Genomic DNA, 27,535 nt, shown 5'->3' with positions numbered 1-27,535 from the left:
AAACCAATGCCGGTTTCTTTTTTATAAGGCTCTTAAGGTTACAAACCTTCTCAAATATATTGTGATGCTAACTATATTACTATAATTTTCAACCTATATGTGAGAAACAGAGTGGTTCACAGTTCACATTCTTTTCGACTTGATCGGTAACCTCAGTCTCATAGAGGTATAGACCTTAACTAAGTTCCAACTGAATCTATAAATCTTGGCCTTTTCAGGCTGCAAGCATCTTTAAAAAACCTTTAAAGAATTTGCAGCGTGTTGAACATCTTCAATAAGTAGAGAAGTAAAGGGAAAGTTCCTTTACTTGGAAGCTACATTTCCAGCAATAGAAACCAGCTCTGAGCATATTGCAACGCTGCGTTCCATTCTTTGGTCTACTCATTGGTTGAAACCCTCTTTTTCGTATAGAGGTTTTCCTCACATAACAGACGTAATTATTAAACCCGGTATTTATACTATACGGTATCGGTTTAGTTGCTAATATTGTACCGGGAATTTCGGTTCAATTAGATTTTCTATAAACTCAACATCACATTCCCTCCACATTCACAAACTATTTTAATGGATCAGTCACGGCAAAGCACGACGGCGTCTCAGCCACCGGAAACACCGCCCCAGCCATCGGATTCGGCTTCCAAACCATCGGCTTCATCACAGATTCAACAACCTCCTTCCACGAATCCAAGCTCCTCCTACATTTCCTCAATTCCTTCTTCCCCAACTCCACCACCACCGTCGCTCAATCCAAACCCTAATCCTCCTCAATACACGCGCCCGGTGACATCTCCAGCGACTCAACAGCAACAGAACATCCCCCAGCCTTTGGGGCGACCTCCTCCGCCGGCGTACTCGAGACCATGGCAACAACACTCCTCTTACACTCACTTCTCCTCCGCTTCGTCGCCATTGTTATCTTCCTCATCAGCTCCGGCCTCTTCTTCTTCTTCTTCGTCATCTTTACCTATTACTGGGCAACAAAGAGGTGGCATGGCGATTGGCGTTCCAGCTTCCCCAATTCCGAGTCCTTCTCCTTCTCCTTCACCTTCCCAGCATTCGCCTTCTGCTTTTCCCGGCTCTTTTGGGCAACAATACGGCGGATTAGGTCGTGGAACTGTCGGAATGTCAGAAGCTACGTCCAATACAAGTGTCCCGCAGGTGAAATCTTTCACTATATTTCAGAGAATTGTGTTTGTTATAGCTTATGTAGAATTCAGAAGATACAAGAAAAATACTAACTTTTGTGTGTGTGTGTGTGTGTTCAGGTTAGGATGATGCAAGGAACTCAGGGAATTGGGATGATGGGGACACTTGGCTCAGGTTCACAAATAAGACCGAGTGGGATGGCTCAGCACCAACAGAGACCAACTCAATCGTCTCTAAGGCCAGCTACTTCCCCAACTACCCAGTCTCCTGTTACCCAAGTATGTATTTTTGACGCTTCTTGCCATTGTGCCTTGACAATTAGGAAGTTCGGCTTTGTGACTCATTGCTAATAGCAAAGTTTGCCTTATATGAGGTGGGAATGATTATTCACCTCATTAGCTTAAAACTTTTGAAGTATTAACAATCTGTTTTGGTCACTTTCTTTAGTTTGTTAATTACTCAAGTGTTCTGGTTGCTGGATAGAGCTTTAGGTGAATGTTACTTGGTCATAGAGATACATCAGAGCTTAATTTATGTAGTAACGTTGAGCCACCTAACCTTGCATATCCTTATTTTGTAAGTTCAGTTGGTTCATTGACCAGCATCAATCTTTCGTTGCTATTTTGTATAACTCTTTCGTCATTCGTCTTTTGATTTCGTTTGACAGAACTCTTCATGAACTTTGTACGCACACTTATATTTTATTTTTGGCAGAACTTTCAAGGACATAGCCTTATGAGACCTTCACCCATTGGTTCTCCTAGTGTTCAATCTACTAGTGCAGCACAACAAAGCTTGCAAGCCATTAATCAACCGTGGTTATCATCTACTCCCCAAGGGAAGCCGCCTTTGCCACCCCCTACGTATAGACCACAAGTAAATTCTCCCTCCATGCAACAAAGACCTCATCTTCCTCAACAACAACATCTTTCCACGTCAGCGTCAACTTCACAGCCTCAGCAACAACAATCTCAACAACTACATCAGCCTCAAGAGGAGCTTCAACAACTTAGATCTCCGCAGCAGCCTTTACCTCACCCACATCAGCCAACCCGGGTCCAAGGGTCTGTAAATCAGAAAGTTACTTCTCCGGTAATGCCAAGCCAGCCTCCGGTGGCTCAACCAGGAAACCAAGTTTCTGCAGAGAATGAGGCATCTGATGATCGTATCCTGGGGAAACGAAGTATCCATGAGTTACTTCAGCAGGTATCCACTTACCTATCTTTATTTTCTCAACTTCGGGTAATCCATTTTGCATGTTGACTATGGAATAGATTAGTATTTGCACTCTCACGCTTAATTCTCACTTAGTGTATGATTGATAACTACCACTTGGATAGATAAGAATAAAATAGAAGAGGCCGTGAGTGATCATGCCATGGTGACTTTGAACAGATTTAGTAATAACATATATCTATAGTTATAGGTTTCACGTTTATGGTGATTGCACTCAATCTCTCTGCATGATATCCATTGATTTATTTCTCTGAATTTAAAAATGCCTTGCCTATCCACAGATTGATCCGTCAGAGAAATTGGACCCTGAGGTTGAAGACATCCTTGCTGATATTGCTGAAGATTTTGTAGAGTCAGTAAGTAGCTCACACCACATTGTTTCCAACATTTCTGTCCTCTGATGAGTTTTCTTTTCTAAGTCCTGCTCGTCGTGTTTCTTTTTATCCAGATCACAACTTTTAGTTGTTCTTTAGCCAAACATAGAAAGTCAGATACTCTAGAGGCTAAGGACATCCTGCTCCATGTTGGTTCGTTCTGGTTATTGTCTTCTCATTTCTTTCATTTCCTTTCCAGTCACGATGATTAATTTCTTGTTGGTACCTTTTCTCCTTAAATGTAGAAAGAAACTGGAATATCAGGCCTCCTGGTTTTAGCAGTGATGAGTTCAAGACATTTCGAAAGCCAGTAAGAATTGGCATTTTTTTTCTTTTTCTTTTCTGTCAGTTCATCCAATTTTCAAGATAGTTCCTAACTTCTCTAGTTGTTTCCTTGGATAATGTTTTGCAGCTGACAACAGATATTCACAAAGAGCGACTTGCCGCTGTAAGTTTTAAGTATAAGCACAATTGATTTTAAATACCTCAGCAGTCAGTTTTAGATTAAAGTAATGACTAGAAGAGAAACTCGTATATTGAAGATTTTTGTTGTTGGTTTTGAAGATAAAGAAGTCTGTCACAGCAACGGAAGCAGCAAACGCCAGGAATGCGTTCGGGAGAGGCGGTCAGGCAAAGACACCTGCTAATCCCTTGGCTTCAACTTTCAATCACTGATGTATTAGGTTAACCCTCGAATCGTGCTTGGTAGGAAATTTTCATTAAAGAGTACGAATGTTGTAAAACCCATTTTGTACCGTATCTAGATGTCAGTCCAAGATACAAGCATGGAGGCCAGTCTGGATCTTAATTTTAACCATTTGTAAACAATCTTACTACCTTATGGGATTGAATTGGTTCAATGTTTTGCAAAGCACAAAAGTGTCTGAATTGAGAGATGAGACGCATATCTAGTGGTTATGAAACGGGAAGTCAGTATTATCCATTAATGATTAAACAGATTCTTCTCATACAGTTGAATCTTCCAAAGCTTTGATCAATTTTACAGTTTTACTGATGTGTGGACATTTGGTGGAGTCCACACAAAAACTCTTGGGGTACAACTTTTACTTCATTATCCCTTTTAGCCTTCAACGATCTTCACCGGCGTCCTGCAAAATAAAATTGAAAAGAAAGCTTTCAAGGCATGTTCTTTCGATCAAGTTTACCGGGGTTTAGTTGATTGATCTCACATACCCGAAAGGACTCTGCTTGATTGATAACAGCTCAATGTCAAGCTGCAAATGAAAGGTAACATAAATGAACACAACTTTAGGAGCCAACAAAGATCTATTAAACTTGGTTACCTCTATCGTTGCATTTGGAGGAATCTCTTGCACTCCTTTCTTCCCATAAGCCAGCTCAGGAGGAACAATCACTAATCTCTGTATATAAAGTTCAAGAGGGTCAGCAGAACAAAACTTTGAGTGACCTGCCTTTTGTGAAAGCTTTGGTTTCAAGAACTAACCTGACCACCTACACGCATCCCTTCAACACCAAGATCAAGTCCTTTCAGAACATTGCCTCTCTCTGATTGTCCAACGTCAAACCCGTAAGGCTGCAAAAACACTCTTTGTTATCAGTAAACGATCCTTCCATATTCAAATATAGTAATGGATTCTGTGAGATAGATAGCCTTATATACTGACCGTTCCACCTCCAACACCAAGTCCTTGCCGACTTGTCATGAACGTTATCCCTTTCCATTTTGCAACATAGTGAACCTGCAACACAATACTTGGGTTAAGCATCAACGCTTGTTAAAGCTGTTGCATTTTTACATTGTCCGAAGTTAACCAGGAAACGTATTCACAACCGTACTGCGACCCGAGATCCTTTCACAGCCTCTGCTCCATTGCCAACTTTTATATCATAGTACCTGCAATAGAATTAACAGAAACCAAACTTGTGGTTATTTCGATAAAGACTTGATTTTTCAATCCTTTTTGGCGTAAGATGATGCATGCATTGGATTAAGGACTTAAAGGCAGGGAGGCTAGTTCTAAAACATTTAAAATGTCTCATAAAAGCTGTTTTCAACCTAACTAATGAGAAATAACACTAGTATGTAGGAAAAGGAGAAATGTACGGACTTGAGACCATTGGGAAGAGTCGTGAAGTCGCTTTCAGGTAACTTGGAAGCACGTAGCTGCAGAGAATGGTATGTAAGAGATTGATATTGAGTCAAGAACACAATGTATGTATAGCAGTATAGTCCTATAGATATCTATTATTGCTTACAGCTCTTCTGCTGGTGCTTACGGCCTCGGCTGAATCAGTTAACAACATCCCAGAACCTGTGTAATTTGTGATTCAGGCAAAACAACTTCTTAAGGATTCATTCACTGATTCAAAGCTATAGCTTAAGTGGTAAATGAGCCGAGAACTAAAAGAAAAAGCATCTAACCGGAAGCGAGGAGACATCCAAGCAAAACCCTTCTCCCTTCATAGCTCACCGGCGCCGGAGAATCAACCGTCTCTGATCTGATGATCTTTTCACCGCCGGGAGAAGGCAACGAGCACCGGTACGGTTTGGATTGCCTTTTTCCTGCAAATTGCAAAACAATGTTTTGCTTACTTGGTTCAAAAACATACAAGTAAGTGCTTAGTACACGTAATTGAGAGAGAGAGAGATAGAGATAACATAAAGTGTACTTGATGTAAAAGGAACGGAGGAAGATAAAGAGTGATGGAAAGGGTGAACAAGTTTCATTGTTAAGATCATTGTTGTTTCAACGTTTTTGTGTAAGTTCACTGATTCTTTTGTCTAACAACAAAAGAAACTGACTGATGATTCTTGCGGTGTGCCCTTAACTGTGTGTGTGACAGAGCAAAGGGATAAAATTGGAATTCTCATCCACTAGTTCTCTAAATTTTAGATTCTCTCAAGTCACCCATTTGTTTACAACCAAACCTTATATATAAATAAATAAAAACCTCTTCTGTTTTTTTTGGCTTAAAAAATTGATATTTTAAAACCTATAATTCCTACAATGTATTTAATCAGTTTTGAACAATTGTTTTTGTCTTTCCAATATTATAAATTTATGATGATCCACCAATTGCGACCGTAGTAGATATTAAATATGCAAATAGTGTACATTTGGATGATAGTGATTAATGGGAAAAAACCCGAAAAATATGTCATCTACTTTTTTTTGGCCGTTTAATTCATTTTATTATATTTCCCAAAAAATACATGGTTTAATTTCCGTTGTCTTTAAAACTTTCATTTAATTAATAACGGTAGATTCATACTTCTGATATAACGATTGTTAACTCTAATGACAGAAATGTTAACTAGGATTAAAATATAATTCCACGTGGTTAATTAGAGGAAACTAAAGACATTGTTGCCCTCTTCTTCTTCCCCCAAATCGTTTTCGAGTTTTAGAACTCTAGAACCCTAAAAGCGATTTTTTTTCTCAAACTTCAAATCCAGAATTCCTTTGATTGCGATGATAGTTGTCGTCTGAGTAGTTGCGGTTCTGGTTGATTGTGTGGTGTGTTCGTTGCAAGAATCGACTGAGAGAGGAGGTATGAAACCGTTGTTAATTTCAATTGTAATGTTTAGGATTTTAGGGTTCAACTAGAAATCGATTTAGGAGAAGAAGAAGAGGGCAACAATGTCTTTAGTTCCCTCTAATTAACCACGTGAGTTATATTTTAATTCTATTTAATATTTCCGTCATTAGAGTTAACAGTCGTTACGTCGTAAGTATGGATCTACCGTTATTAATTAAATGAAGGATTAGACAACAAAAATTAAACTAAGTATTTTTTTGAAAAATTTAATAATTAGAGGAATTAAACTGCCAAAAAAAATGAAATAATCTATTTTCGGGTTTTTTCCCTTTTTTTGGTTCGTTGTAATAAATGTATCCGGTTAAATCCATATAACGACGAAAAAAAGTCATGTTTAATGTTTGGTGAGAACCGGTTAAAAACCAAACCGGGTCACGGGTAGTTTTGTTGTTGTTCTTATAAGAGCCGCCACTTATTAGCTCGCTCTCTCCCTCTGTATCTCTTTCTCTCTTTCTATAAACCCAGAGCCGCCATGGATTCCGTCCGGCTTCCAACGGCTCCATCCTCTCTCCGTAGCCACATTCCCCTGCCTTCAAAACCTGTGATCGGAGTCACTCACTTCTCTCGATCTCGTATCCCAGTCGCAGTTTTGTCTCGAGACGACACATCTATGGCTCCACCGCCTCCGATGGCTCCTCTGCCACGTCTCAAGGTCTCTCCGAACTCGTTGCAATACCCTGCCGGTTACCTCGGTGCTGTACCAGAACGTACGAACGATCCCGAGGACGGAAGCATCGCGGAAGCTATGGAGTATTTGACGAATATACTGTCTACTAAGGTTTACGACGTCGCCATTGAGTCACCACTTCAATTGGCTAAGAAGCTTTCTAAGAGGTTAGGTGTTAAAATGCTTCTTAAAAGAGAAGACTTGCAACCTGTAAGTTAATAAAGCTTCTCCCTTTTTTAAAAGTCTCGAGATTTATACATTTTTGGCTGAATCATGTATGGAAATAGAGGTTACATTTGAGATTTATGTCTTGAGACTGAGTGGTGGATGTATATGTTTTAGGTTTTCTCGTTTAAGCTTCGTGGAGCTTACAATATGATGGTGAAACTACCAGCAGATCAGTTAGCAAAAGGAGTTATCTGCTCCTCAGCTGGAAACCATGCTCAAGGAGTTGCTTTATCTGCTAGGAAACTCGGCTGCAGTGCTCTGATTTATATGCCTGAAACAACCCCAGAGATCAAGGTAATGTTTCAATTTTTAAGATTTCTCTATGTGTCTTGGATCATATCTCTGAAGTTTAGTATCTGATTGTCTTCTGGGATTGAACACAGTGGAAATCTGTTGAGGAGTTGGGTGCAACGGTTGTTCGTAAGGGGGATACGTATGATGATGCACAAGCACATGCTAAGGAACGAGCTTTAGCAGAGGGTCTAACGTTTATACCTCCTTTTGATCACCCGGATGTTATTGCTGGACAAGGGACTATTGGGATGGAGATCACTCGTCAGGCTAAGGGTCCATTACATGCTATATTTGTGCCAGTTGGTGGTGGTGGTTTAATAGCTGGTATTGCTGCTTATGTGAAGAGGGTTGCTCCCGAGGTACTGTTTCTAACAGTGATTGTTTCTACAGTGTCACCATGGTTCTGTTCTTGTTACTAACAGCTAGCTGGGACAAAATCTGACAGTTTCATTGAGAATTGAGTTCCTTTTGTTGTCTAGATCTGTAGCTTCTGTTTCTTACTGTGACTTCGGGGTTGTGCAGGTGAAGATCATTGGTGTAGAACCAGCTGATGCAAATGCAATGGCGTTGTCGCTGCATCACGGTGAGAGAGTGATATTGGACAAGGTTGGGGGTTTTGCTGATGGTGTTGCAGTTAAAGAAGTTGGTGAAGAGACTTTTCGTATAAGCAGAAATCTAATGGATGGTGTAGTTCTTGTCACTCGTGATGCTATTTGTGCATCAATAAAGGTACGGTACTGTCCTTGATTCGTTATCTCTTGTGGTATGGTGTTTTAAAATGTAGATATTCTTATACTTGTTTCTACAGGATATGTTTGAGGAGAAACGGAACATATTGGAACCAGCAGGTGCTCTCGCGCTCGCTGGAGCTGAGGCATACTGTAAATATTATGGCCTAAAGGACGTGAATGTCGTAGCCATAACCAGTGGTGCCAACATGAACTTTGACAAGCTAAGGATGGTGACAGAACTCGCCAATGTCGGTAGGCAACAGGAGGCTGTTCTTGCTACTCTCATGCCGGAAAAACCTGGAAGCTTTAAGCAATTCTGTGAACTGGTGTGTGTTTTGTATTATAGCATATAGAAGTTAATCCCAGTACAGAGGGCATCTAATACAAAACATTGATGGGTGCAGGTTGGACCAGTGAACATAACCGAGTTCAAATATAGATGTAGCACAGAAAAGGAGGCTGTTGTATTATACAGGTAAGTGTGGAATTAACTTTTCTTCCGAGTAGTTTATTTGTCCTCAAATCCGCACAATTTTTGTGTACTGTTTGTCTAGTGTTGGAGTTCACACAGCCGATGAGCTCAAAGCACTACAGAATAGAATGGAATGCTCTCAACTTAAAACTGTCAATCTCACAACCAGTGACTTAGTGAAAGATCACCTGCGTTACTTGGTGCGTCCTTGATCGATTTCTCTCTGTGCTTAATTCTCCTTTATGATTACCACATTTCCGATTCATTTCCATTGATTGATATGTGAATCACACTTTATACATATCAAGATGGGTGGAAGATCAAGTGTTGAAGACGAGGTTCTATGCCGGTTCACCTTTCCCGAGAGACCTGGTGCTCTAATGAACTTCTTGGACTCTTTGAGTCCACGGTGGAACATCAGCCTTTTCCATTACCGTGGACAGGTTTGTTTCACAATTCACCATTTCATCGTAAAAAATGTTTTAATGGAACTTTCAGTCTGGTGCTTACTATACAATCTTTCCTTGTTTTTAAAAAAGGGTGAGACGGGCGCGAATGTGCTGGTGGGGATCCAAGTGCCCGAGCAAGAAATGGGGGAATTTAAAGACCGAGCTAACGCTCTTGGATATGACTACTTCTTGGTAAGTGATGACGACTACTTTCAGCTTCTGATGCACTGAGTTAGAAGCTGTGATGGATAATCTAAATCCCAGGAAGAAGTAGAAGAACACATCAGAGTCTTCCTCCTGATTAGGTTGTTCTTGAGCTACTTTTGTCTGTTTTTACTCGGGTCTGTACGTTTAGTACGGGCCTCTGTCACCGTAGTAGTTGAGTGAGTAACCTTTATTTATTTGCTACATATGTATAACTCTGTAGACCTTGGGATACCTTTGGGTTTCACCAAGTAATTTGAGGCTAGCCTCCCAATAAAAAGTAGTTTTCTAGTGTTTTGAATATGTTATGCAGATTTTGAAAAGACATTAAACTACTTTCTGGTAGAGAATAAGACAAAAGAGAACGATGAGCCGATGAGGTGTTAAAAGCAGAGATAAAACGTAACTTTGCATCAAAAAGTATAACTAAGAAAAAATGCGCTTGAGCTCTTCTTGTAAACACTAAATAAATTTGACTTTTTCACGTTTTTCGGATGTATATGAAACGAGACATGATTGGTAGTAAATGTTGTTCATCTGTCTAGTTGTAGTTGTAGTCGTCAGACTCTTATGATGTTCTTAAAAACTTGGTGATTGTTTTTTTCAATGAGGCAAAGACTAACAAGGGTTTGCCTCTATCTAGCTTTTTAGGCTCAGTTTACAGCCTAATCTTGTTTAAGTACCAAATCCATCATTTTTTTGTTGTCACCGGCAAAAAAAGTCACAATCATTAGTTTATTACGCGGTTAACCACATACTTGTATTCCGTTAAAAAAAACACTAAATTGATTATATCTCTTTTTAATTAAACTATTTTAATAATGATAGATATTTTTATTTTCTATGCAGATTTGTATGATTGTTGAAAATAGGTGTTTAAATAAAGAGTGTTTTTTGAATATGGTTTTACTGAAAACATTAAGAAAAATAAAAATATAGAGATATTATGATGCAGATTTGTATGTTTATTGAAAGAGGTTTAAATAAAGAGTGTCTTTTTAATTTAAACATGTTTTTAGATATTTATTTAATTAAAAATGATGAATCATTAAGAAAAAAAATCTTATGAAAAAAATGTAGGTTGGGATTGGATTTAATAATGTCAGAAAGAAAGAAAAGTAAAACAGTGGCCAAAAGAAACAAAAGGCAGCTCCATTGTTTTGTCCAAAACCAGCCCCTTGGTTTAGTTTTAGGCCTTCGTTTGTAATCCCAAAAAGGAAACAAAATTAAAAACCACAAAAACCATGGGCAGTTTTCAGATGGGTATCCCTTTCCCCCAAAACCATCTGCTCTCCTTTTCCTCTACTCTCTCTCTCTCCTCCTCCTCCTTTTGACTCCCAAATCCTAAAACCGCTTCATAAAAATCTACTTCTACAACACAACTAAACTATCGTAACTTCATAAGTAAGAAGAAGTCGAAGATAGTATTACTACCAATTCTTGTCGGAATTCTCTTACTTGGTCGGGAATTCGAATTCTTTCGCATCTTTTTATTTTGGGGTTTATGAGAATTCTCGAAATTTGGGTTTGATTCTCTACCTTATCTACAATTTGTTGCAAAATTTTCAATTTTTTTTGTTTTGTTTCTCCAATTTTAGGGTTTCAGAGTTTGATGGAATCGAATGTGATGTTTTCTGGGTTTAGCCCAAGAATGCTTAGCTTAGAAATGCCGCAGAATCAACAAAATCCAACAGTTCATCAATTCCAGCATCCTCATCCTTACACCAACTCCGGCGATCAGCAAACTCAGCCACCGATTAAACAACCTTTATACCCACCATACGCCTCAGCTCCTTCTAAACCCAAACAATTGTCACCCATCAGCGGCGGTTGCAACGGAGACGACGAAGATCGCGGTTCAGGTTCCGGGTCGGGTTGTAACCCTGAAGACAGCGCGGGAACCGACGGGAAGAGGAAACTGTCACAGTGGCATCGGATGAAATGGACGGACACGATGGTTCGGCTTCTGATCATGGCAGTGTTCTACATCGGCGACGAAGCTGGTTTGAACGATCCAATCGACGTCAAGAAAAAGAGTAGCGGCGGCGGTGGAGGAGGAGGGATGTTGCAGAAGAAAGGGAAGTGGAAGTCGGTGTCGAAAGCTATGGTGGAGAAAGGTTTCTCTGTTTCACCGCAACAGTGTGAAGACAAGTTCAATGATTTGAACAAAAGGTACAAGAGAGTTAACGACATCCTCGGTAAAGGCATCGCTTGTCGTGTCGTTGAGAATCAAGGGTTGTTAGAGAGTATGGATCATCTCACTCCCAAGTTGAAAGATGAAGTCAAGAAGCTGCTTAACTCTAAGCATCTCTTCTTTAGAGAGATGTGTGCTTACCACAACAGTTGTGGTCATCTCGGTGGTCACGACCAACAGCAACCGCCGCAACAGAATCCGGTTTCGGTTTCGGTTCCGGTTCAGCAGAACTGTTTTCATTCGGCGGAAGCGGGGAAAATGGCGAGAATCGCGGAGCGTGGGGAGGTGGAGGTAGAGTCGGATATGGCGGAGGATTCGGAGTCGGAGTCAGAGATGGAGGAATCAGATGAGGAGGAAGAAGAAGAGACGAAGAAGAAGCGGAGGAGGGTGCTGACGACGGCGGTGAAGCGGTTAAGGGAAGAAGCGGCGCGTGTAATGGAAGATGTTGGGAAGAGCGTGTGGGAGAAGAAAGAGTGGATGAGGAGAAAGATGTTGGAAGTAGAGGAGAAGAAGATTGGGTATGAGTGGGAAGGGGTTGAGATGGAGAAGCAGAGAGTGAAGTGGTTGAGATATAGGAGCAAGAAAGAGAGAGAGATGGAGAAAGCTAAGCTTGATAATCAGAGACGGAGGCTTGAGGCGGAGAGGATGGTTTTGATGTTACGGCGGAGTGAGATTGAGTTGAATGAGTTACAGTCTTCGGCTAAACGGGTTGACCCGAGTTCCACCGCCACCAGATGATGTTGATTAATGATGTGTTTATTATGGTTATAGTTTTTTTTTTTAGTGTTTTAGGATTTGGTGTTTTTGGATTTAGATTTGTAACTTTTTTAGCTTTTTTCCTAGTGTGGAGGATGTTACTTGTTAGGATTCAGACACTATTAATCAGCATATTAAAATCAGTTAATTTGGTAAAGTGGAAGGAAACATACTCAGTAGGCAAAAAAGAAGTCCTTTATCAGCAAATTGGTTAGCACAACATGTGTAGATTCCATTAGACGTTTAACTGTGGAGTATGCGGATATAGACAAGTACGTTAAATTTGGTAAGCAACACGTACAAACGTTTCGAATTATTAAAAAAAAAAAAAAAAAAAAAAAAACAGAGCACACCCGGTGGGACTCGAACCCACAATCCCTTGATTAGAAGTCAAATGCCTTATCCATTAGGCCACGGGTGCTTTTGCTATTAGGTTATTTAGATATGTATAAGACTAAAATCGATAAAATTACAAACAACAAAAAGTAAAGTAAGCACGCCCGGTGGAATTCGAACCCACAATCCCTTGATTAGAAGTCAAATGCCTTATCCATTAGGCCACGGGCGCAATTTGTTTGCAATCGTCGAGACCTGATTTTTTGCACCGACTGACCGACAGTAAGATTCAATGAGCAATTCAAGATTTAATGAACCTACATGTTTTTTCATATTGGAGGAGCATCTAATATCAACAAATAGCGTGAAACCAAACGTGTTTTGAAATTGCTTTGAAAGTCCTAACAGTTTTCATCTAATGAAATTTGTGTTTTTTGTCCGAATATGAATACGTGTTACCAAAGTTGAGTTAAATAACAAACACTCCCCTTATTAAATTAGTGTCGTGAATTATAGTGTACAGTTTTGATTTGTCCCTGAACAAATGATGGCAAAGTGATCGGACGGGACGAGTATACACAGTGGGCACGATGATGACTCATGACTTTCATGGTTGTCGAGGATCAATAAGTGATGCAATATCAATCAAACGACCAAAATGAAATCTTGTTGTAAGACATAAGACTCGTTCACCATTTCACGCAACTTATATATAAAATTGAGAGGTAGACATTGGACTAACCAATTTCTTTTCAGATGTAAATGTCAACACTTTTTTCCGATGTTTTAAATTGAAGGTACTAATGACTGTAACGGAAGCTGATACTCGGCACATAGATAATGTCATAATGGTTACGACTTACGACATGTAACGCTTCTCATGAGCTGTTTCCATTGGCTAAAAGTTGTATACTTTGGGTTTACGGTCACGATTTACGACTTGGTGGGGTTTTTGAATTTTCGGTTTTGTGAAACTTGAGATAAAATCACACGCAATTTGGTTTGGTTCGGATTTTTCAAAAACATTCGTTTTCTATTTGCATTAACATGTATTTTTACAACACAACACTCTTAATTATGATATTAGTCAATGAACACAATGTAGATCATGTTTAAACTTTATATCTAGAAAATAATTCAATAGAGAAGCATATAATATCATCATAACACGAATGAGATGTCATACTATTCAAGAAAGATGAATTAAGTGTCATATGGGTTTAATTTAACCTAACCGAATCAAGTTTGGTTCGGTTTGGTTTGGTTTGGCTGATTAGCATTTTTTGATATTTTATTCCCAACCCTTACCACTGCCTAACGGAGCCGTTTTGTGACGGCTCATCCCCTTTTGCGCTAGTTCACGTCTTGACGCCTTCTTCTTCCGTTTCTTCGTCCTCTCGCCGCTAATTAACGCCGTCTCTGGTGCTACCGCCGCCGTGTAACCCTAACGGTATCTTTAATGGCGTCGTGTGATGACGATTTCTCTCTACTTGGAGACGATCAATCAAACCCTAACCAACATCAACATCACCACCATCACCAAGTTCTTCATCACACACCGTACGCTACTAGGCGATTCACCCCGAAGCCATCGAACCAGATCCATTTGTCGCATCACCACCAGAGGAACGGCGACGAGGACGACGAGAACGATGTCGTTGTAGAGGCTTCCTCCGCTTTTCACGGTGTCAATCCTTTCGTGGCGGACGAAAATTCGAATCCGTATGATGATAATAACGCAGCTGTCGACGAAGACGAGGATCTCGATGCGGACAGATCCAGAGTCGGAGGTGCTCGTCTAGAGAAGAGGCAGAGGCAGGAGGAGCTTAGTGACGGAGGAACAACGAATGGTGGTGAGACCACTCCCTATGGTAGCTTTAAGCGGCCGAGGACATCGTCTTCCTCTGCTAGTGAGTACAGGAAGGATAGAGAAGAGTGGAGCGATGCGGCGATCGCGTGTTTGTTAGATGCGTATTCCGATAAGTTCACACAGCTTAACCGAGGGAATCTGCGGGGAAGAGATTGGGAAGATGTTGCTTCAACGGTGAGTGAGAGGTGTGACAAGCTGAGTAAGAGTGTAGAGCAGTGTAAAAACAAGATCGATAATCTCAAGAAGAGGTATAAGCTAGAAAGGCATAGGATGAGTGGTGGAACATCATCTAGCAACTGGCCCTGGTTCAAGAAGATGGAAGATATTGTGGGCAATTCATTGGCGGCGAAAGGTGCGTCGGATGAAGATAGAAGCGGCAGCTCAATGGGGAATCCTGTGAAGCCAGCTAGGAGGTAATGCAGAAACGATCACTAGCATCCCTGTTGTATTGTGTTCTTGCCCTCTTGTGAATTTGAAAGTTTTTGGTTTTGTATTCTTGTTTCAGGTATCCCTTGGTAACGTATAACCCTCCAGTTCAGATAAATAACGTCAAACCCAAGGCTAATTCACACCCTAGATGGCGAAGAGTGGTTCTGAAAATCAGTGGGGCAGCTCTTGCTTGCACGGGTCCTAATAACATAGATCCAAAGGTTGCTTCCAGACTTCATTATCTTTTTCATTGAAATATTTTCATTATTTCGGCCAGCATTAAGTTCTCATCTTCTTATTTAGGTAATTAATCTGATTGCCAGAGAAGTTGCAATGGCTTGTCGTCTTGGTGTAGAGGTAATACTCAGTTCGAGACTGTTAGTGTTTTTATCCTTTCGTTGGACAAATGGTATTTATAGTTTGTTTCTTCCAGGTAGCGATAGTTGTTGGGAGTCGGAACTTTTTTTGTGGCAGCACATGGATAACTGCTACTGGTCTGGATAGAACCACTGCATATCATATCAGGTTGGTCAAAATCTTTCAGTAGCTTTTTCCTGCAGAATGTATTGTGCGTTGTCTAAAGTATGATTGCTGTAGTATGATAATTGAACTGGCTATTACAAATACTGTGTGAGAATTTTATCTACTAGTATTTTGGTGGGTTATGTTTTCATATAGATTCATTGTGGTCTGAAGTTCTCACAGATCTGTTGTTTTTTTCATCATACAAATGGTGTTACTTATATCATCATTGCCAAAACATCCATGCACTTAGCAGCAAATTTGTATCGTCTTACTATATCTATCGACATCTTAGAGATGGTTGTTCAGATCAACAAGTCTATGTTCTCTTTTTGTGGAGATACGCTTTTCAGATCAACAAATTTGTATTGTCTTAGTAATATATCAAGGAATTAGAGATTCAGATCAACAAATGTATGTTCAGTTTTGGTGGAAATAGGTTGTTCTGCTCACCAAATCTTTGTTGTGTAACAGTATGATGGCTTCTGTGATGAATTCTGCTTTACTTCAATCATCTCTAGAGAAAATAGGGGTTCAGGCACGATTACAAACTGCAATATCGGTTCAAGGTGTCGGGGAGCCTTACAATCGTCAACGAGCCACCAGACATCTAGATAAGGGAAGAGTGGTAATATTTGGTGGCATAGGTGCAACGCTTGGGAATCCACTTTTATCATCTGATGCATCTGCTGCCCTTCGAGCTATAGACAGTACAACTCTTTTACTACCTTTCCTTACTGCAGCAACTTAAAATCAACTTAGAAATCATATACTTCTCTTTCGATCAGTAACTGGTTGTAAGTCCTAACTGAAGATCTTTCCTGCACATAATCAGTTAATGCGGAGGCAGTGGTGAAAGGAACAAACGTTGATGGTGTGTATGACTGCCATTCACAAGATAGTAATGTGACATTCGAGCATATAACATTTCAAGATTTGGCTTCTAGAGGTCTTACATCAATGGATACAATGGCCCTTAACTTCTGTGAAGAGAACAGCCTTCCAGGTCGGGATCTTTCTCTCTCTCTCTCACTTATCATGGTTATCAATTTTCAGCTACTCAGTTGACGACTTAGATCATACAGTGGGATAAATAGTTAAACCTAGTGATTTGCGGAATATAGAGTTTGTCCTTGGAATCCAACGGTAAACATGTAGGTATTCCTTTGGTTTGATCTCATTTCATCACAATTTGATCAATGGTTTACTCTAGATAATGGGACCTCTAGAATTCTGATTCCACTCGATTCATAAACAATGAATATTTAGCCATTGATGATTGCTTAGCACTGGGGGGGGGGGGGGGGGGGGATGATATAGGATCAAATATTGAGAATGTATTGAACTGATCCTTCTTGTCTGCGTGTATATATATAAATACAGTTGTGGTATTCAATTTTCTGGAAACTGGGAACATCACAAAGGCGTTATGCGGAGAACAAGTGGGTACTTTGATCGATAGAAACGGGAGGGGAGGGAGTTAGTAGTAGTACGTATACGTGTCTTCTTCATTCGTAAGGCTTCTGTAACTTTATAAACTCGTTTTTAAGTAATTATATTTTCATAGATGAGTTGACAAACTAAAGGAGAGTCTCTTAGCTCTTCTTCACTTGGAGTTGCCCTCCTATCACGAAGTTTTTTGTTTTCTTCTTTTAATCAATTTTTTTTTCTTAGCAGCATCTGAGTTGAGTTAACTCTGCAGTTGTATATTCCTTACGTTGTAATATTAATTTATATATTGATGTCGTATCTATATAATTTGATCATGATGTGAACCAAAAGAAAACCACGATGGGCGGCGTCTCTATCCTAAGCACATGTATGGGGTCGTCAAACGGATATTTACGACATTTGTGTTAGATAATTAATTAAAGCAAAAAAATAGAAAGAAAATATAGTAAAAAAAAAGAGACGTTTCCGTAAGCTACGAGAAAGACAACGTAGTCGCTAGAACGTTCGTCAGATATATATGTCTCCTCTCTTCTTATCCACTCTCACACACACACTATAAATATAAACAAACACCTTCAGTCCTCTTGAAATAGCAAAGTATTGTGATCATCATCATACTTGAATCGTTTTAATATGCAGGCTGTATCGGTTGACGAAACCAAAAACACGGTGGTGCTACGAGCGCAGCACCAAAACGAGGAAGGTCGGAAAGCTGTTGATAAGTTCGAATTGAAGACACGTAATCCGGAGACGATCAAGAGCGTTGAGCGGAAGCTGATGGAGAAAGGCGTCCAGCGGATGGATCGTCATCCTTCCGACGGGATCCCGCTCAGGCGTCCGCCGTCGAAGTCTGGTCACGGTGGGAAGTACACGTGGGAGGGACCGGATCGGATGGAGGATTACGAGATGCAGCCAGATCCGGCGGCGATGGATGAAGGGGATCCTAACTACGATGAGGAACAGGTTAAGAAGAATCTCGATGATGACGTGGCGGTGGATCTTGTGAAAGGAGAGGTTGCGGTGGCCAAGAAAGCCCCGGGCGGTGTGGCTAGAGTTGAGGTTGATCCTCGCTTAGTCATTCCTTGAGTGTGTCTTCTCTTAGTATTAGAGGTCGTTGGAGGAAGGAAGGAAAATGTTGGGGCCAATGTGAGAAAGAGAGAAAAATGTTGGGGGGCAATGTGGAATTTTAGTTTCTTGTTGTGATGACTTGTCATGTTTCGGTGCTGGAACTTATCTCTGTAAAAAACAATAATTGATCTGTTTGCATTGAAAATTCAACTCTCGGTGGCTATTTTTTTCTTTTTCTTTTAACTATTTAGTGCTTTGAACAGTTTTGTTGCCATTATCCACAACAACACTGAAGTTAGGTCTGTTCAGCTAAATTATCTGTGTGTATAATATGAATAAACACGCCAAGTGTCATCTCTAGGTTCAGTGACATGTACATATTTCATGTGCGGGCAAGTCCCCAAGCATACGCATAGACTCAACACTTAGATAGACGAACTATATTAAATTCACTCGACAACGACAGAGGGAAACAAAAATCTTGGAGAATTAACATCTAAAAGAAACAAAAAATGCAGGCTGTGGGGTTCGAACCCACGCGCACTTATGTGCAGAAGAACTTAAGTCTTCCCCCTTAACCTCTCGGGCAAACCTGCGCTGATGCTTAGTCTTTCATATTTTTTTATTGATATTTACAATTGTTAAATCGTATTGTGTGAGGAAATCGGCCCAACGCAAAACTTTAACACCGAAACATATATAGGCCCAGTTACAAATGGATTCGTATTGCAAGACATACACATATGGATTCATATGTAATCTTCTAATCTGTTTGCATTAATCTGAAAAATAAACATCAATTTAGATATAACCAAACAGCTCCACTGTGTCTAGAGCTTAGTGTGTTGTTGTTTCCTCTTTAATTTCAGTGTCACCTTCTACTTTGGAAAATGTTAATGGATTTTTAGGCCAAAATCGATCCCTAACACACACTTATGCAAGGATGTATTGACGGCGTTGAAACGGTTTCTAAACGGAATCGTAAACACGTGATTTTTATTGTTTACGGTTTGGTCATGCGGTTCTCCTCCTCCTCCTTATTATTCCACTTGCGCAGACCAATCAATGGCACTCTCTCATTTTTTTTTTTTTTTTTTTTTTTTTTGGCAGTGTGTGCTACTCCGACAACAGAATGCAGCATTTAATCCATTATACCCCTTTCTCTTTGTAGCCTTTTTTGTTTGTTCTTTTTGGTATTTTGTGTGTGTTTTTAATTTCGTGTGGAAAATGATCTCTTTCGTATTTGTGGATTACATTACTATTTTCTTCTACATGTTTTTAGTTCTACTTTTCTATTTCTGGTACATTGCATTATTTTTAAAAAAAAAATAAAGATGAGATTAAACCACATTAGTGTAAAAAAAGGTTATGGGAGAGAGATTATATTAAGATTCTCTTACTCAAGTGAAAAAAAAATAAAAAGCAAGTGGTCCACTATGAAAAGCTAACGTATAAACAGCTTTTTAATATGTACTGTGTAACTCAATTTTGATCGTGCAGTAATTTTGTAACAAGAGTTTATTTATCAGTTTTACAAAAATCTGACTAGTTTTCTTTTTTGACGATGCAACACTCTCCTCTGTAACACTCTCCTCTGTAACACTGGTCGTTAGTTTTAGTCATACCGAAAATATAATAGTGTAGTGGATACTGTTAGCTTTAATTTAGGAATACTTAAGACCTATTCTCTACTATACCTCAACTTAGTTTACGAATACTTTAATTAACTAGGTCAAACATATGTTACTAGAGTCAATCTAGCCACTAAACTGACTTCAATAAATTTGCAACAAATTGACAAAACAATTTTCGTATTAACTTAAGTATCTAACATCAATTAGTATTTTCAAATTTGAAACTGATACTAGATTACATTGTTGTAATATCAGATATATATTTGATTTTTCAAACAATGAACCAAACAAAAAAATCTTTGTTTCTTTTGTAATTTTTCTTTTCACTTAAATTTCACTAAACTATTTTTTGTTGACTAGGACTCGTAACGGTTAAATCTTTTGTAATCTTCGCCGCATGTCATATTCTTGTAAGCTATATATATACGTATCTCAAAATTTTGAATTTAAAACCTTCTTATCTTCAAAATTTTCAATAGTCATTAGAAACCAGTCAAAGTTTTGAATTGTTATAAGCTAAATTCTTGTAAATTAAAGCTATGATACTAAAACTTATTCAACTTTTGAATTTCAAAATTTTCTTATTTTCAAAATTTTTATTAGTCTATAAAAATTTGTCAAAGTTTTAAATTGTTATAAGAAAATGATAAGAATGTGTTTAACGGATACTAGGCGTGCCAAACTTTTGTAAACTACAGCTGTCATAGTGAAACTTATTCAACTTTTGAATCTAACACTTTCTTGTTTTCAAAATTTTCATTGGTCACTAAAAATCAGCCAAAATTTTAAACTGGTATAAGAAAATGATAAGAATGTGTCTAATGGATATGACGCGTGCCAAATTCTTGTAAATTACAGCTGTGATACTAAAACTTATTGAACTTTTGAATTAAAACTTTCTTATTTTCAAAATTTTTATTAGTGTAAAAATATGTCAAAGTTTTAAATTGTTATAAGAAAATGATAAGAATGTGTTTAATGGATACGACGCGTGCCAAATTTTTGTAAACTACAGCTGTGGTAGTGAAACTTATTCAACTTTTGAATTTAAAACTTTCTTATTTTCATTTCACTAAAAATCATTCAAAGTTTTAAATTATTATAAGAAAATGATAGCAATGTGTTTAATAGATACGGCGCGTGTCAAATTTTTGTAAACTACAACTAAGATACCAAACTTTATTCAACTATTCAACTTTAAACCTTCCAATCTTCAAAATTTTCACAGGTCATTAAAAATCAGTCAAAGATTTAATTTGTTATGATAAAATGATAAAAATATATTTAAAAGATACGACGCGTGCCAATTTCTTGCTAAACTATAGCTTAAAACACCTATATTTAGTCAATAAAAATCCCTAAATTTTAACTACATTATCGTATGCATATCTCAATTCTCAAATGGAGTAATTAATATGAAGAATTGAATCTGCAAAAAGAAATAAAGGATTTGTATTTTAGAGAAAAACAAAGGACTGGATTTGCAATAAACGATAAAGTAAACTTCATGGATATATATAGTCTTCCCTGTAGCTCTCTCTCTACAAATTATTATCATAAATTTTTGTCTGGACTCTCAAACTCCCAAGACTTGGACTCTCGCTTACTTGGCTTCTTCTTTTTTTTTCTCTCTGGTAAGTCTCTCCTGCAACTTCAAGCTCTCATTTTCAGATCATTTTCTTTATTTTTGTATCAAATCTCTATTCTTGTTGAAAAAACTCTATTCTTCCTTTCAATTGAACGACATTAGAATTAAAACATTTTGAGGAAGTTTCACCAACCACAAAAGAATCAATTCAATTTTTTTGTATACACAGGCAAAAGAAGAGGAGAAATGGTCCGGTTTAACAACATGCCTGATCCAGACATGCAACACAATCTACAGCCCGAGCCATCCAGGTTTCTTTTTGCCTCTGCTGCTTTTTAAGTGATTTACTCTGTTATTCTGGAAAACTTCCATATTTTTTTGGCGGTTCTGTTTTGTTTAAACTCTGCAAAAGGAAGAAAACAAATCAGATATCTTTCACTTTTTAGCAACAAAGGAAATTTTTGATGAACTGGTTTTGGTTGTGTGATCTTTGTGTGACACTCCAATTACTTTTTTTTATTTTTTATTTTATTTTATACTTTATATGGAAAGATGTGAAGTGGAATTGTTTATTTATTGATCATTTCAGGAGGAGGCTTAGTCTTGAAATACCTGGGCTGTATAATATGTCTTGTACCGAATTATTGGCTCTGGCTAATAACACAGACGCGTACGGCACAAGTTCATCAGTTGGTGCATCATCATCATCATCATCATCATCACTTAGCTCTCAATACTCAATGGATTCTTGGATAAATAGTTGGAGGATGGAGTCTAATCCGTTGTTTTCAAACCCTGGATCCTCCCTTGAAATAAATGCAGGCATTCCTGGACAAAGAACAATGCCAACACAACAATGTGAGTAAACCTGAATTTGTAGGTTTTTTTAATATAAAATTGTCATGTTGCAGCATAGTATAGTGAAGAGTTAGATGGTTTGCTTTGTGAATTTTGACATATTGGAGAATAGATTTAGACTGGACCTTTAAGTCAAAGTAGGTGTGTCTATGTGTTGATATATAATGTCAAGAGTCTCAATGAGTAATCGATTAGCTGATGAAAGTTCAAAAAAAGGCATACTGTAGTAAGCTCTTAGTGAGGTTTCATAACATGAACTCTATCTTTTTACCTGATATCTTATCCTTGTCTTGGTGAACCACAGATGATGTGTCAACTCGACAGAGGTTTCTTTGTGACCTTAATCGTACACCTGAAGAGATGGTGAGCACCAGTCTGCGACCAACAGAAGCTGAGTTTCCTCCGATCACATTAAAAAGGCCAGCCAGAAGATTAGCTGACACAGACCAGGAGCCTCACGACCCTATCAAGAAGTCTATCCTTGAAACTGGATCTCGTGCAGGAGTAAAGAGAGGAAGACCACGAAATAATGAGAAAGGACAGCTGAAAGCACCGGCACCGAAGAAAAAAAAGACCAGGCCAAAGGTTGTTGGTGAAGGCAAAACAAACAAAGCCTCATCATCTAAACCAAGGGTTAAAAAATCCTCTGCTGCTACTGCTACTGCTGCTGCTGCTCCTCCACCTGCTGCTACTGCTACTAAAACTTCTGAAGAGACCAATTATGTACGGCCAAAAAGATCAAGCGGCAGATTTTTGCGACTTGACTTTGACATTAAAGACGAAGAAGAGGAATATTGTGGTCTAGATTTCCCTTTAGAAGGTCACACAGGTGGAGAAGGACCAACCGATAGAACACTTGTGATATTTAGTAACATCCCAAAGGGAAGACGGAAAAGGAGAACCAATGCCTTTAAGAGAAAACAAAGAATCAATCCGTCTTCATCAGAACAAGGCAATGATGGCCTCGGTTCTATGCTGTCCCCGGTCAACACAGGACCAGCAACTCTCGAGGAATCGGAACAAGACATTCCCAGTGAATCACACATTTCTCAAAGCTTGGGAAGAAAAAGATCATCCATAGTTACCAGACCAAGGAACGTCCGGTCACTGAGTAAACTTATAAAAAGCATTGTAGCAAACAAACGTGGTAGAAAAGTACATAACCGTCGTGGCAGACCTCCGCAGGTTAAAGTTAACCGTCGTGGCAGACCTCCGCAGGTTAAAGCTAACCGTCGTGGCAGACCTCCGCAGGTTAAAGCTATCGTTGACGTTTCCCCGATACAAACAAAAGTGTTTAAAAAGAAGCGGAGTCCAAGAGACCCTACAGCAAGCCAAATCAATGCAAGGGTACTAGACCTGCAGTGGCGACGCCAATCTCCACAAGGTTTATCAACACACAAGCACTTTCAATATTAAATAGATTCCTAGTTTTGTAACTTTTGGAATCAATACTAACTCTTACAGAAATGCAGGTACATCGTTTGCTGACATGTGGGAAAGAAGTTCGACAATTGATGCCATCACTAAGTTGTTAGAAGAGCTAGACATCAACATAGAAGGTCTTTGCCTTCCACATAATAGAGAAACCGCACTCATTCTATACAAAAAGACATATGAAGAGCAACAGGCATTGGTGAAGTATAGCAAGAAGCAGAAACCGAAAGTACAATTGGATCCTGAGACCAATCGAGTTTATAAACTCTTGATGTCTAGTATCGACAGCGAAGGTGTTGATGGAGCAGATGAGAAAACACGTAAATGGTGGAAAGAGGAGGGGAACGTGTTCCTTGGCCGAGCAAGCTCGTTCAATGCAAGGATGTGTAGAGTTCAAGGTACTATTTTTTTTATTTAACTTGCTTTGTGGCTTGAGTTTTTTAAACCTAAGATCATTTTTGTATACAAAGCAAAATGGTTTATAAGCAAGCTTATTACTGCAGGGTATAGAACTTTCTCACCTTGGAAAGGATCGGTTGTGGATTCAGTAGTGGGAGTTTTCCTCACCCAGAATGTTGCAGATCATTTATCAAGGTAAATGCATTCAAGAGATTTGTAATAAACAGAGGATATGTGCAACATGAATGGTTTCATAATTATCAACTTCTCTTGTGCAGTTCTGCATATATGGATTTAGCTGCTGCGTTTCTACTCGACTGGAACTTCAACAAGAGATCATCTCCTGAAGAGTGGGGAAGTTCAGTAACTCATGAAACAATGATGAATCCAAGAATTCGTAATCCAAGTTACGTCATCATAGAGGAGATTCATGATGATGATGAGGACGGCACTAATGCTGTTTGTAGTCAGGGATCCTCTAAAACGAGTGACAGTTCCATCAGTTCTACAAACCAATCAACAATGATGCTGCTGGATCCATTTAACACAAGTTTGGTGAATGAGCAAGTTGATTCCCAAATGGTGAAAGGCAAAGGTCATATACCAAACTCGAAGGGTCTTTCTATGGTGTCGTATACATCTTCTCATTTCGAACTGAACCTAAATGAAGTACCACCTGACGTAGAGAGTTGTTATTCATTCACAAACATAGACTATAAAGAAAGTCATGTTCAACATATGTCCAGCCATCAACAAGAACTGGAGAGTACCGTTCATGCACAAGACCAAGAACAGAACTCAAGAACAGAGGATGTGAAGAAGAAGAAACCAACTACTTCCAGACCAGTAGGTAGACCGCGCAAAAACAAGGTAGATGAATCCTCATCAAAGAAAAAGGCAAAGGAACCAGCAAAGAGCAAGCCAAAGGACACATTTGACTGGGATAGTTTGAGAAAGGAAACAAAAACAAAAATTGAGGATTATCCTTGGGACAATGCATGACATTGAAGAACCGGCATCATCCGAACCAAATGTCATGCATTGTCCTAAGGATAACTCCGGAAGCTGCGTACCAATCATTGAAGAACCGGCATCACCCGAACCAGAGTATACAATGCATGACATTGAGGATTATCCTTGGGACAATAACAGAGTTTTAAATTCTAAGTTGTTGGAAAATGATCCTTGGGCAAGTCAGGAGATGATTCCTACAATCATGCTCAACAAGGAAGCTGGTACATCAACGGAATTGGTGGTACTAAGCGCAGAAGCAGCAGCAATACCTACACGTCAACTCAAGACCAAGGAAAGGCTACGCACAGAGCACCTCGTGTGAGTTGCCACTTCCAAATTTGAGAACTCAGTTAGCATTTGTCTCATATTAATTCTCTTATTTTTTAACAGCTATGAGCTCCCTGACCACCATCCTATTATAGAAGGGGTTAGTATCTCCTGCAAGTTATGATTTTGCAAGAATTTTTCAACTTCTCCACTTCTTACAAACTGTTTGATATTATATTTTATTTTACAGTTTGATAGGCGAGAAGCTGAGGATATATTTCCCTACCTGTTAGCCATTTGGACGCCAGGTAAACACAATAACAACTGACCATGATTGTTCTTTTCAAAGATCATATACAAAACACAAAATGCTACATATTTATGGGTTTGCAAATGTATATAAAAGAGTGCCTAACATGTGATTGTATGATTTGCCAAACCAGGTGAAACTGAAAACTCCATTCAACCGCCTAAACAAAGATGTGATTTCCAAGGAAACGACAGTACATTATGTCATGAGAAGAAATGTTTCCAATGCAACAAGATACGGGAAGAGGAATCACAAATAGTGCGAGGGACTCTACTGGTAAAGACTATTTTCAAGAAAATCTCATTTAATGAGTAGAAAACTATGAGGAAGGTTTAAAAGGTGAAAACTTGTTTGTGAACAGATACCTTGCAGGACAGCAATGAGAGGAGGCTTCCCTCTGAATGGCACCTACTTCCAAACCAATGAGGTACGTAAAGTTTCCCCAAATTGAAGTCAACTTAGATAAATGATCACAAGCAACACTCTACTACAAGCTCATTTTGGCATACTTTTGTGCAGGTTTTTGCTGACCATGCCTCTAGCATCAACCCAATTGACGTCCCAAGAAAACTGATATGGAAACTAGCAAAGAGAATCGCATACTTTTGATCTTCTGTGAGCGTAATTTGTAAAGGTAAAATATCTAAAACAGAAATGTCAATTTATGAATGAATGAATATATACATCCAAGGTTAGGTCTGAAAAAAGCTTTTCTAAATTTTTGTAGGTTTAACATTGGACAGTATCCGAGACAATTTCGAGAAAGGTATGCTAAAGTCTTATGCTTATTATATATAAATAGTTAGCTGAAAACATTGAACTCGTGAAAAGAATCTGCAAATTGGTATGCAGGATATGTTTGCGTAAGGGGATTCGACAGGGAGAATCGTAAGCCAGAGACTCTAGTGAGAAGACTGCACTGCGCACCGAGCAACCAAGAACCAAAGACACAAGAAAAGAAGCCCCAAAAACAAGAAAAGAAGCCAAGAAAACAAGGAAATAAGCCAAAGAAACAAGGAAAGAAGCACCTCGAAAAAGACTCAGCTGAACCGTTCACATGTTTCTAAGATGATAATACAAGAACTTGAATACATGATACATATGACATATAATATTGAACATATTATTACTAAATGTATTGAATTTTATAAACTTTTCTCTCTTGTTGTTTTTTTCTCTTCCATTTGGGAACAATCATGGTCATATATGTTTATTTAACTATTTATGAATATAAAAATATGAGGAGGTTGATGATATGTCAAGTCATAGGTGGGCAGAGTAGGGGACAATCTCACCTCTTCATTGTAAAATCATACCAGTTTCTGTATCTTTTATCACTATTTTATAGTTATTGTCTCTTCCCATCTCCTCAGTTTCTGTCCCTCATTTTGCAAACCCCATGACTATAATCAGTTAATTGATGTATATATCAAATGGCTCAATCTGATTTGAGGTTTGACCAATCACTAAAGTCATTTATAAAGTCTTACCAAAATTTATTTTTGCAAATTAACCAGTTTGAATTTTTGCTACCAAATTTTGTTTCTTGTCTTTCCGAAACTAGTTTAGCGTGAGTCTTAGCTACTGGAACTGGATCCACGACTAGCATCCAAAATATACATTACACATATAGTTTAGCGTGAACGTGATCGATACAAATCTTTTACGTTTTGACTCTTAGCTAGGGGAACTTGAAAGTTTCAAATTCCGTTGTGTAGTATACTAGTAGTAGTAAATATTGGAGTCGTCCATGTAAGTGGTCAAATGAAATAAATGTGTATAATAGACAAAATCAAAATGTCGCAGTAATAATGTATGGGAAGTGTGTATTGACTCGTCTCTCTAAGAATCAGGAATTAAAGGCAAATAGTTACTCTGTCTCCACTCTGATCTCAAATCTCACTCTACTCTTCCTCTCTATGAACCTACTCTTCTATATACCCTTCTAAAAAAAATATCTACGTACGTCTCTATCCCAAATTACATATTATACCTTTATGTGCATGGGTTTCCTGTATTAG

The 27,535-nt window shown here is 38.7% G+C and overlaps 6 protein-coding genes, 3 non-coding genes and 1 pseudogene across 15 annotated transcripts; 6 read left to right on the top strand and 4 right to left on the bottom strand.

Annotated features, from left to right (window-relative positions):
* Window positions 1–485: 485 nt before the first annotated feature.
* On the top strand, window positions 486–3,635 carry LOC104759057 (transcription initiation factor TFIID subunit 12). Of its 2 annotated transcripts, XM_087482624.1 has the most exons (9): window positions 552–1,158; window positions 1,266–1,519; window positions 1,630–1,722; window positions 1,861–2,352; window positions 2,664–2,738; window positions 2,831–2,909; window positions 3,002–3,066; window positions 3,169–3,204; window positions 3,321–3,635. In XM_087482624.1, the coding sequence occupies exons 3-9, from the start codon at window positions 1,642–1,644 to the stop codon at window positions 3,429–3,431; spliced, it is 939 nt and encodes a 312-aa protein (XP_087338750.1). In that variant the 5' UTR covers window positions 552–1,158; window positions 1,266–1,519; window positions 1,630–1,641; the 3' UTR covers window positions 3,432–3,635. The 2 variants fall into 2 exon arrangements, with proteins under 2 accessions (XP_010480364.2, XP_087338750.1); XM_010482062.3 differs by lacking the exon at window positions 1,630–1,722 and having other exon boundaries at window positions 486–1,158; window positions 1,266–1,424.
* Window positions 3,636–3,668: 33 nt separating this feature from the next.
* LOC104759158 (peptidyl-prolyl cis-trans isomerase FKBP16-4, chloroplastic) lies at window positions 3,669–5,768 on the bottom strand. 5 transcript variants are annotated; one of them, XM_087482709.1, is made up of 10 exons: window positions 5,409–5,650; window positions 5,161–5,301; window positions 4,995–5,050; window positions 4,847–4,902; window positions 4,551–4,632; window positions 4,403–4,477; window positions 4,222–4,311; window positions 4,061–4,138; window positions 3,951–3,991; window positions 3,669–3,865 (listed from the first exon to the last, which is right to left on the bottom strand). In XM_087482709.1, the coding sequence occupies exons 6-10, from the start codon at window positions 4,439–4,441 to the stop codon at window positions 3,838–3,840; spliced, it is 276 nt and encodes a 91-aa protein (XP_087338835.1). In that variant the 5' UTR covers window positions 4,442–4,477; window positions 4,551–4,632; window positions 4,847–4,902; window positions 4,995–5,050; window positions 5,161–5,301; window positions 5,409–5,650; the 3' UTR covers window positions 3,669–3,837. The 5 variants fall into 4 exon arrangements, 3 of the variants coding, with proteins under 3 accessions (XP_010480453.2, XP_087338835.1, XP_087338872.1); XR_015578803.1 differs by having other exon boundaries at window positions 4,570–4,632; window positions 5,409–5,768; XM_010482151.3 differs by having other exon boundaries at window positions 4,575–4,632; window positions 5,409–5,696.
* Window positions 5,769–6,702: 934 nt separating this feature from the next.
* LOC104758958 (threonine dehydratase biosynthetic, chloroplastic) lies at window positions 6,703–9,684 on the top strand. The gene is made up of 9 exons (XM_010481966.3): window positions 6,703–7,215; window positions 7,348–7,527; window positions 7,617–7,886; window positions 8,050–8,256; window positions 8,336–8,584; window positions 8,663–8,733; window positions 8,813–8,930; window positions 9,039–9,173; window positions 9,270–9,684. The coding sequence occupies exons 1-9, from the start codon at window positions 6,811–6,813 to the stop codon at window positions 9,408–9,410; spliced, it is 1,776 nt and encodes a 591-aa protein (XP_010480268.2). The 5' UTR covers window positions 6,703–6,810; the 3' UTR covers window positions 9,411–9,684.
* Window positions 9,685–10,503: 819 nt separating this feature from the next.
* LOC104758866 (uncharacterized) lies at window positions 10,504–12,490 on the top strand. The gene is made up of 2 exons (XM_010481862.3): window positions 10,504–10,844; window positions 10,982–12,490. The coding sequence occupies exon 2, from the start codon at window positions 10,996–10,998 to the stop codon at window positions 12,313–12,315; it is 1,320 nt and encodes a 439-aa protein (XP_010480164.1). The 5' UTR covers window positions 10,504–10,844; window positions 10,982–10,995; the 3' UTR covers window positions 12,316–12,490.
* A 191-nt stretch (window positions 12,491–12,681) lies between these two features.
* Window positions 12,682–12,754, bottom strand: TRNAR-UCU (transfer RNA arginine (anticodon UCU)). The gene has a single exon. It is a non-coding gene; the product is annotated as a tRNA-Arg (tRNA).
* Window positions 12,755–12,828: 74 nt separating this feature from the next.
* TRNAR-UCU (transfer RNA arginine (anticodon UCU)) lies at window positions 12,829–12,901 on the bottom strand. The gene has a single exon. It is a non-coding gene; the product is annotated as a tRNA-Arg (tRNA).
* Window positions 12,902–13,770: 869 nt separating this feature from the next.
* LOC104758773 (uncharacterized) lies at window positions 13,771–18,220 on the top strand. The gene is made up of 7 exons (XM_010481753.3): window positions 13,771–14,952; window positions 15,045–15,189; window positions 15,272–15,325; window positions 15,402–15,493; window positions 15,965–16,200; window positions 16,326–16,496; window positions 16,874–18,220. The coding sequence occupies exons 1-7, from the start codon at window positions 14,129–14,131 to the stop codon at window positions 16,972–16,974; spliced, it is 1,623 nt and encodes a 540-aa protein (XP_010480055.2). The 5' UTR covers window positions 13,771–14,128; the 3' UTR covers window positions 16,975–18,220.
* On the top strand, window positions 17,333–18,220 carry LOC104758690 (uncharacterized). The gene has a single exon (XM_010481640.3). It carries the CDS (start codon window positions 17,576–17,578, stop codon window positions 18,026–18,028), a length of 453 nt encoding a protein of 150 aa, XP_010479942.1. The 5' UTR covers window positions 17,333–17,575; the 3' UTR covers window positions 18,029–18,220.
* Window positions 18,221–18,523: 303 nt separating this feature from the next.
* On the bottom strand, window positions 18,524–18,606 carry TRNAL-UAA (transfer RNA leucine (anticodon UAA)). The gene has a single exon. It is a non-coding gene; the product is annotated as a tRNA-Leu (tRNA).
* Window positions 18,607–21,416: 2,810 nt separating this feature from the next.
* Window positions 21,417–26,729, top strand: LOC104758600 (DEMETER-like protein 2; annotated as a pseudogene). The gene is made up of 13 exons (XR_015578544.1): window positions 21,417–21,543; window positions 21,822–22,090; window positions 22,395–23,474; window positions 23,563–23,922; window positions 24,028–24,118; window positions 24,202–25,255; window positions 25,328–25,364; window positions 25,455–25,512; window positions 25,648–25,790; window positions 25,876–25,941; window positions 26,034–26,148; window positions 26,242–26,280; window positions 26,367–26,729. The product of XR_015578544.1 is annotated as a DEMETER-like protein 2 (transcript).
* The last annotated feature ends 806 nt before the right edge of the window (window positions 26,730–27,535 follow it).

The sequence above is a fragment of the Camelina sativa genome, chromosome 1, assembly GCF_030686135.1.
Source record: "Camelina sativa cultivar CO46 ecotype springtype chromosome 1, ASM3068613v1".
Taxonomy (NCBI): domain Eukaryota; kingdom Viridiplantae; phylum Streptophyta; class Magnoliopsida; order Brassicales; family Brassicaceae; genus Camelina; species Camelina sativa.
This window is presented reverse-complemented; position numbering and strand designations above follow the sequence as displayed.